The 10,000-nt window shown below is 44.4% G+C and overlaps 1 protein-coding gene across 2 annotated transcripts in view; it reads right to left on the bottom strand.

The window, feature by feature from the left end:
- The window catches only part of itih5 (inter-alpha-trypsin inhibitor heavy chain 5), a 65,435-nt gene that overhangs the window by 24,207 nt on the left and 31,228 nt on the right, over window positions 1–10,000 (bottom strand). For both annotated transcript variants that reach the window (XM_063217303.1, XM_063217305.1), the window contains 2 exons: window positions 7,088–7,259; window positions 4,249–4,567 (listed from right to left, as the gene is read on the bottom strand). In XM_063217303.1, coding sequence (XP_063073373.1) covers window positions 4,249–4,567; window positions 7,088–7,259 — 491 coding nt within the window. The remainder of the gene's footprint in view (window positions 1–4,248; window positions 4,568–7,087; window positions 7,260–10,000) is intronic.

Below are 10,000 nucleotides of genomic sequence, written 5' to 3'. Positions count from 1 at the left end.
GCGTGTGCGTGTATATGTGTGTGTGTGTGTGTGCGCGTGTGTGTATGTGTGTGTGTGTGTGTTTGTGCACGCGTATATGTGTGTGTGTGTGTGTGTGTGTGTGCGTGTGCGTGTGTGCGTGTGTATGTGTGTGCGCGTGTGTGTGTGTGTGTGTGTGTGTGTGTGTGTGTGTGTGCGTGTGTGTATGTGTGTGTGTGTTTGTGCATGTGTGTGTGTGTGTGTGTGTGTGTGTGTGTGTGTGTGTGTGTGTTTGTGCACGTGTGTGTGTGTGTGTGTGTTTGTGCACGTGTGTGTGTGTGTGTGTGAGAGATTTTGTGTGTAGGTAGGTGTGTGTATTGACGACACAGGTGTGTGTGTGTGTGCGCCCAGCTGGGTGTTAATCCGACATTTCACAGGTAGCTGTCAGCGGCAGTGAATTTAAGGCTATCTCACCGCGATGAGAGACAGAGCACAGGAGAGACAACGGAGTTATTACACAGAACACACACACACACACAGACGCAAGCACACACGCACACATGCACGCAAGCACACACGCACGTACCTATTCCCTCTCTTTCTCTCCCTTCTTATCTCAACTGCCAACTCATCCCTCTCTTTCTCTCTCTCTCTCTCTCTCTCTTACATAGATACCCTGTTTCTCAGACGGTTTCTCTCCCTTTCACTCTGTTTTTCTATTCTTTCTCTCTGAAATCCTTGGACACAAGTACAACACAGACACACATACACACAAACAACACACACGCATGCACACACACAGAGAGGTAGATTACAGAGGGCGAGGTAGAGTGTGAGCAGAGAGCCAGAAAGACAGAATCTATTAGAGAGAGCACAAACAGACAGCAGAGAGGAGATTATAGAGGAGGAGGAGGAGGAGGAGGAGGAGAGAGAGAGAACAGAAAGACAGAAAGAAGGTGAGGGAGAATGGGCATATGAGAGAGAGAGAGAGAGAGAGAGAGAGAGAGAGAGAGAGAGAGAGAGAAAGCAAGAGAGAGAGAAAGCAAGAGAGAGAGGATAAGGAAAGAAAGAAAGAATGAATGAGAGAGAGAGAGAAAGCAAGAGAGAGAGGATGAGGAAAGAAATAAAAGAATGAATAGCATGAAAAATAAAAGCGAGATAACAAAGCAAACAAAGCTGAGCCCTCATGACTGCATACAGATGCATATCCATAATGCGTTTCCATAAACCATCCATCCATCGCAGCCACGATTCCATCCAATGGGAATTAGAATCTACAAACACATTCTAATCTACAAATACATTCTAATCCACCATGCGCTGGTTGCTGAAACAGTTTAGCATGAGACCAAGGTTTTGTTTGTGTGCCTTTTGTTCAGTGTAATCTCAAGCGGCTCCTTTCTGGAATTTCAATTGAGATCCTTCAAATCTTCTGTGAACAACTGTTTGGATAGACACCCCTTCCCTTCCCAGCATACTTTGCTCTCATGTTTCCTTCTCTGTCTTTCCATTCTTATTCCTTTAAACCATCCTCACACTCGGGTAACACTTTACTGGAACAGTCTGCTAACAGATCTGACTGTTCGTTCACTATTGCTCACTCTCTTGTGAACGTCAACTGTAGCTTAACACGGTTACGTGGCGCTATTCCGACATGTCGCTATTCCGATGTTAATGTCTATTGTCGGAATACGGACACGTTTTCCACCGTCCGCCGCTATTCCTACATGCCGCTATTCCGACATCCCTAACCTTATCCCTAACCCTAACCCTAACCCCTAAAAAGGGTCGGAATAGCGGCATGTCGGAATAGCGGCATGTCGGAATAGCGGCATGTCGGAATAGCGCTATGTCGGAATAGCGATTGCCCCCCGCTTAACACAACCCCTCTTCCTCTAATCCAGAAATTAGATGTGTTTCATACATCTCGTGGCATAGTGGAAAGTCTCTGAAGTGCTCCGAGCATCTGTCCATCCCTTCCTACACACATCCTGTCTCTCGTGTCCATGAGTAGCCTACTCAATGCTGACCACATATCTGCCATTTACCGTAAGAGGCACACACAACGTTTAGGAAATTAGGACTCCAGGGTGAATAACAGCTGAAACAAGCTTTTACTAAATGGTGGCGAGTTCTTTTAAATATTTTAGGCTGAGTCTGAGGTATTCTGTATCTCTTCAAACTGAAATTTTGCCTGTCAGGTCCACTTGCAGTGATTGCTGTACCCATGCTTTGTACATTTTCCAATTCAACACTTGTCAAATTTAACACTAATCGAGTTGGTTCTACACTTTGTGTGTTTTAATTAACACTGCAAAAATGACCAGTGAAATGTACACTCTAGCCAGCAGGAAAACAGCATGTTTGGGAATGCTTAGCGCTAGCGCTGACAACAACTAAAGCTAATCCATCAAAGATGTGGAGTACACCTACTACTTTAGGACTTTTTCAGGGTGAGGAAAAGTGTTGACACATGCCTGAATCTCCTCTCCTCCCCTCCTTCCCCTCCTTCCTCTCCTTCTCATGCTGGGAGAGCCTAGTCTCCAGGCCAGGATATGAAGTATTGGATTGCACAATTATGAAATAATTACAGACCCCACCACCACCACCTTCCCCTTCCCCCCGTAGCTGTCCCCGTATGGCCTCTCCCTATGGCCCTCCGCTATTGACCTTCATGTGCTCCCCCCCCCCTCATCTTGTGCAAGCCAATTAGAGGCGGACTCTCCATTAGGCAAATCTAGGCAATTGCCTAGGGCCCCAACCAAAACTGTCCTCCATAGGGCCCGCAACTATCACACCAGTCACGATTAACACACAAAAAGTAGGTTTTAACCTTAATTTAACACTTATGGAAAGTAATTTAATATATAAGGCAATTGCTTGGATAGCACCAAAACACAGAATTATACTTTTGAGGGCCCCATGTTTATATTTCGCCTAGGTCCCCATAATGGCTAGATCCGCCCCTGAAGCCAATGACCAGCCAAATCTCATGCAGAAGAAGATAACTAATTACAGTAATTATGAGCAATAATTTCATGGAATTTCATGACGCGTAATTGCTGTGCTTTTCCATGTCGCCTCCCTGTGAGGGGTCTCTAGGAGGAGCAGATGGGTCTGGTTCATGGAGAAGGTCAACTGGGACCTCCTGTCAACGTCAACAAGACACCAGAGTTGCCAGATGAGGCTTATGACTTCCAGCCCAAAAAATGCTCAAAACCCGCCTGGAAGAACTAAATCCCGCCCAATTCTATTGATTTCCATGGCCAAAAATTTGGCGTTTTTTTCTTCGAAATGACATTTTTACCCGCAGACGGCCATCCTAAGCCGCCCAATTGGGAGGGAAACTGCCCAATCTGACAGCGTCAACAAGTCACTCACCCTGTGACACCCTCTGGCTACGACTGATTTGTGACCTGATCGGGACATTTCTGTGACCCTTTGACCTTCTCGTATGGGAGCCATCATGGCTTGAAGATAAGCCTGAATCTGAATCAACTCTAGCAGCAATGCCCTTAAAGGCGCACTGTGTATGATGGTGGCCAGAGTAGGTATTGCAACTGCTGCTCACTGAAACGGTGCTGTCTACTGCCAAAATTGATCTTTTCATGAATATTTACTACGTAAATACCGAACTAATATTTATTTACTAGTATGACCAAAGTACAATAAGTTTTCCAGCTAAACAATGTCTATTTCTGGAAATTCAAATTGGGAACTTGGTTTGCAATAACCAGAAAATACTTGGATCTTCTCTGCTAACTCTGACAGCATAGACGCACACAACACGGAATGAACATGAACGGTTCAAAGTTAAGCACTTTAGTGCCGAACCTAACTGATGCGGGAACAGGTACCAATGCCATTCTGGTCAGCCTGAACACTGCATTACTGACCCTTTATATGCACATCAATAAACCGTTTATAATCAGGTTTTGGAGTAACTGGTTTATACAAGTGCTCATATAAACAGAATAAACAGTTTATAATAATCGGTTTATTGCAGTTCTCGGTTTATGAGAAATCCGATTCGCACAGGTAGGTTTTTGTCAAATAAACTGATTTCTTAAGACATGTATTCACCTTAAACAGGTTATTATCGGGTTATTGACATTCTAGAATGATAAGTATCCAATCACGAGCCTTGAATTCCAGTTTCGTGTCACACACTTGAGTGGAACACATGAAACCAACAGACTGCATGTAAACGACAATAAACAGTTTACTCCAATAACCTGATTATTCCAATAACCCGATTATTGTGGTAATGTTGTTAACAGGCTCACTGACCCCTTGAGGAGTGTGCGTGCGTCGGCCTCCTCCGGTATCCTCCTCATGGTGCCGCAGTTCTCCAGAGCCATGCGGTCCAGCAGCCGGTAGTCCACATCGTCACCCATGCCGATGGTGAAGACGCAGAACTTCTCGTTGACCGCCGAGCGCGCGTTACCCAGAATGCTCGCCGTCTGCAGCTCGCCCACCGTGGGCCGTCCGTCCGTCACGAAGATGATCAGAGATACCGAGTTCTGATTGGCCGCCTCGGCCTCGGGGCTGGACAGGTAGTCGCTCAGCAGGGAGGCGCCTGATTGCATGGCACTGTTGATGTCAGTTCCTGTGGTCAGAGAGAGAACGCAAGGAGATTTCAGATTTGAAACTCATTTATTTTGACTTCATTTTGAGTCCAAAACAGGGCATTTGCTACCATCTGCATGTTAAACTTCTGCTATCATCAATTGTCCACAGTCCTTTGTTTGTGCACCATTTCTTTTCTAATTCAAGATTTTTTGTCATTGTAAATTAAGTGAATTCAGTTGCAATCCTTGACTCAAGCAGAGTCTTAAAAACACAGATATGATTCACCAGTTTCCCCTCTTGTTCTAATCTATCACAATTCCAGACCGCCATTTTTTGACTGGCTTATTAGCGAATGCAAGGAGAATAAGAGGGGGGGAAAGTTAGGAAAGTGAAGATGAAAGACGATGAAAAAGCTTTTTTTTCAAGAGCATGATAATCTTTTGAGTGGCTATTTATACATTTTTTCAGCAAGTCCTTAAAGGCATGTTGGCTCTAAAAACATGTTGATGATGTTCATCACTACCGTGGAATAGATCTGACAAGTCCTATCCTATAGCCTACTACTGGCCCTTTTCACCCATTTAGTCCTGAAGGTTTGCTCCTGTTAGTTATTATCATAGCAAATACCACGTCTTATCATGCTATGCTATTTCACATACCAATGTCAACAAATTTTAGGTAGCTTTTGCTCCTAGGTGACACTCGAGGCAAAAACATAAATAAAGCTGTATGGGCTTCATAGAAAATGTTACTCAATGCTTTTAACTGTATAATAAACTGACCAGTAGCCTAATCTTCATCAGATTCATTCATAATACCTTATAGAGAAGGGCAATATGAAATGACCTCCATCAAAACCTATTCAATCCTCAGCGCATTTGTCTGTGGTAAAAAAAAATGTAGCGCTCGCTAAAGCTCCTGGCGCTTTCATTGTAATTATCTCAAAGTGAGAGAGGCAATTCAAGATATTATGAAAATGAAATAAATGATGCAATGTGGCTCATTGGGAGAGGAGGATGTTCATCTCTCAAAACATTCCGAGGATATAACAAATACTTACTGGGGTATAAATTAATTCACATTCCATTACAGACGACAGGAAATCAGACTGTGTGTGTGTGTGTGTGTGTGTGTGTGTGTGTGTGTGTGTGTGTGTGTGTGTGTGTGTGTGTGTGTGTGTGTGTGTGTGTGTGTGTGTGTGTGTGTGTGTGTGTGTGTGTGTGTGTGTGTGTGTGAATGGACATCACGTCAATTTGTGTAGTGAGATTCTGTCTGGCTCTGTATGCATTTTTTTGTGTACTGAACAGTATGCTGGCTACAATTTAGCTCACTAAAGTCCATTTAGATTGGTTTGAGTGGTTTAAAGCATTATAAACCAAGCAGGGATATTGTGCCTGGTGTGAGCACACACATTGAGAATGTAACCATCTGTCTCTCTCTCTCTCTCACACACACACACACACACACACACACACACACACACACACACACACACACACACACACACACACACACACACACACACACACACACACACACACACACACACACACACACACACACACACACACACACACAGCAAGGCTACGTAATATAATGACTAAGTGTTAATAAATGGACTGATGTGAAGGCATACACCCACAAGGGTGTGTGTGTGAGGGAGTATACAGTATATGTGCACACAAATCCTGAGTGTTTGAATGTGGGCACCAATGACAAGGGTGTGTGTGTGTGTGTGTGTGTGTGTGTGTGTGTGTGTGTGTGTGTGTGTGTGTGTGTGTGTGTGTGTGTGTGTGTGTGTGTGTGTGTGTGTGTGAGAGAGAGAGAGAGAGAGAGAGAGAGAGAGAGAGAGAGAGAGAGAGAGAGAGAGTGTGTGTGTGTGTGTGTGTGTGTGTGTGTGAGAGAGAGAGAGAGAGAGAGAGAGAGACAGAGAGAGAGTGTGTGTGTGTGTGTGTGTGTGTGTGTGTGTGTGTGTGTGTGTGTGTGTGTGTGTGTGTGTGTGGTGTGTGTGTGTGTGTGTGTGTGTGTGTGTGTGTGTGTGTGTGTGTGTGTGTGTGTGTGTGTGTGTGCGTGCGTGCGCGTGTGCATGTTAGTTTGGGCACCTCCTATGAGTGACATCATGCAAATGAACTTGTTGACTTTGGGCAAATACAGCATTCCCCTTGTTTGTCTGTGATTGTTATGTTGCATGTCAGTGCAGTTTTAGCATGTATGTGAGTGAACATGTTTATGTTAGTATAAAACTATGTTTGTGCATAAAATATAGATGGGTAGAAAAATAAAATGTTTGTGTGTGTGTGTGTGTGTGTGTGTGTGTGTGTGTGTGTGTGTGTGTGTGTGTGTGTGTGTGTGTGTGTGTGTGTGTGTGTGTGTGTGTGTGTGTGTGTGTGTGTGTGTGTGTGTGTGTGTGTGCATTCGTGCGTGTGTGTGTGTGTGTGTGTGTGTGTATGTGTGTGTGTGTTTGCGCGCATGTCTGTGTGTGTGTGTGTGTGCATGCCTGCATGCCTGCATGTGTGTGTGCGTGTCCGTGCGAGTGTGTGTTTGTTGGTGTGGGCACCTCCTGTGGGTGAGATCATGTAGATGAACTTCTTGGCGTCTCGTACGTTGAGGGGCGTGACGGGCACCAGCTTGCCGGGCTGCCACACACGCACCCGGTTGGAGAAGCTGACGAAGTTGAAGCGGTCGCCCTGCCTCAAGTCCCTCAGGATGGTGAAGAGGGCCTCCTTCGTCTGGTGAAGGGAGAGAGAGAGGGAGGGATGAGGAGAGGATTAACAGAAGAATAGGGAGCGATACGAGCCGAGGTGAATGCGGTTGGAGGGAGTGACAAAATGAAAGCGGTCGCCATGCCTCAAGTCCTGCAAGATGGTGGACAGGGCCTCCTTCATCTGGTGAAGGGAGAAAGAGAGGGAGGGATGAGGAGAGGATTAACAGAAGGATCAGAGGAGGAGAAAAGAAAGAGAAGAATATGGAGCAATATGAGTCAAGGTGAAAGTGGTTGGAGTAGGTGGTGAAGTTAAAGCGATCAGCCTGACACAGGTCCTGCAAGATGATGAAACAGGGCCTGCTTGTTTGGCGACGCCATCCATGTACTCCACCCAAAGATTTTGGCTCCGCACATCGTCTGGCAAAAGCCTCGAGCTCGGTTCTCTCAGTGTTTAGCCAATCAGCAAACAGTTGAGAGTGGTGACGTAGAACTCACCCGCGAGCTCCGTTACTAATTGGTTAAGGTAACTAACATTGGTTAAGGTAACACACTTTCATTTTGTTATTTGTATGCTTTTGCGACGCTATAACGTAACAGGCATGCTAATAAAGCACAATATGGGTTTTAATTTGAGTTTGGAACTTCAATTAATTTAAATGATAGAGTAAGATCAGACCATCTCCCATCGTCCACGGAGACGGATTCCTCATGGCTTTTGCCAGATTGATTGACGGAGTCAACAGTCCGCTCTTCGCCCAGGCTACCTTCGTGTAGCCTCTTTGTGCAGATGGGGTCTGCGCCGGCGGGCCTATTTACTATTTGCAGAAAATACTCAACTACATCACAACAACACTGCAATGACATTACAGAGAGCAAGTCCCGCAATATGGTAAACAGGGCCTCCTTCGTCAGGTGAAGGGAGAAAGAGAGGGATAAGGAGAGGATATACAGAAGAATCAGAGGAGGAGGAAGAAAGAGAGAGCAGAATGTAGAGCGATATGAGTCAAGGTGAGTGTAGTTGGAAAGGGTGACGAAATGAAGGTAATCACCCTGATGCAGATCTCTCAGTATTAGGGATGTAAATAAAATCGAAATGTATCGATGTATCGGAAGTATCGGCTGGCGATTTAATCGAATCGCATCGTATCGTGGGGCATTCTTAAGAATCGAAAAGAATTTAATCGCTGGCACCTGTGCAATGCCCTAACATAACTTATACAATGACAATAACAATGCCATAACACAATAGTAGTGGAAAAGTAATTGAAAAAAATCGAATCGAACCGAATCGCATCGTATCATGGGGAATTCTTAAGTATCGAAAAAAAATCGAATCCCTGATTTAAGAAATCGATACCGTATCGTATCGTCATGAAGGCTGTGATTTACACCCCTACTCAGTATGGTGAGGAATACCTCCGTACTCTGATGGAGGAGATGGAGGAAGAGAGGGAGGGATGAGAGAGGGATGAGAGGAGGAGAAAAGAAAGAGAGGAATGAATGTGGTTGGAGAAGTTGATGAAGCTAAAGCAACTGTTGGATATAGCGATCACCTTGCCTCAAGTTTATTATTAACCTGGTGCTAATGTGCTTAAATAAATAAAAAAACACCAACCCTACTCGGCATTTGCAGATATTGTTCTGTATATTTCCTGTGCACTTTGTATCTGCAAGTGTTGTATGCTATGACTTCTGTCTTCGATTGTAAGTCACTTTGGAGAAAGCCGTATGCCAAATGAAATGTAATGTAATGTAATGAAGCTTAAGTGACTGCCAGAAACAGTGTCAGGATGTTAGGGAGGACAAGGAGCAGAGGAGGAGATGATAAATGACAGAAAGAGCAAGAAAGTCAATGGGCCTCAGTAGGGCTTGAAAGTGACGTCACATCCTAGGATTTCATGGGTCCTCACGTTTTTAGCATAACATTTTAGCATTTTATCCAATGGCAGTATTAAAATGATATTTTGATCCCCTTTGAAGTGTCCCACGGGCTTCACATATGTTGTTTCTGATAATTTTGGATAATATATCGTAGCTTACCAAACACCAAACGATTTAGAAGGGTGTATTTTTTCACATTTTTCATGCAGACGGCCTCGGAAACAAAATATTGATACTTCTGCATGAATAATCTAAATTTAGCTCCTTAAACAGCATATTTGTGCCCAGCGCATGTAATGACTGGAATCAGAAGATATTTACTCGATACCGTGCTGTTAAATGGTCGGCTAAGGACCTGTGAAATGCGGAACTAAGGGGCGGAACTTTCAAGCCCTATTGCGGAAGAAAAAGAGAGAGATATACACAGAATATTCTCAACCGTTTGAGTGTCTGAGACAGCCATCTAAAGGAACGAGGTCAACAAAAACATGAGTGAAACATGACGTAAAAAAGGGGAGAATTAAAAAAATAAAAAAATAAAAAAATAAACAAAAGGAAACATAAAGGCAGAGACAGCTTGGCTGGCAGCAAGGGCGAGATATGCGAGGGAAATGTGAGTACTTGAGACATCTACAGAGGGCCTTCACATCAACGCGCTTTCCAAAGCAATCAATGGGGCATTGTGATCATTACACTACAGTAGTAGACACCACTACAGCACATACTCACACAAAGCCATGCAGTATTATGTAGATGATTGACTTCACATCACATACAAGCCTTTATTCTCCCTCAATCAGAACACAGCACACATGCTGGGAGAGCGAGAGAGAAAGAGAGAGAGAGAGAGAGAGAGAGAGAGAGAGAGAGAGGAGAGAGAGAAAG

This window comes from Engraulis encrasicolus, chromosome 15 (genome assembly GCF_034702125.1).
Source record: "Engraulis encrasicolus isolate BLACKSEA-1 chromosome 15, IST_EnEncr_1.0, whole genome shotgun sequence".
In the NCBI taxonomy this organism is placed as follows: Eukaryota; Metazoa; Chordata; class Actinopteri; order Clupeiformes; family Engraulidae; genus Engraulis; species Engraulis encrasicolus.
The sequence above is the reverse complement of the archived record's forward strand: the minus strand, read 5'-3'. Positions and strand labels throughout refer to the sequence as shown.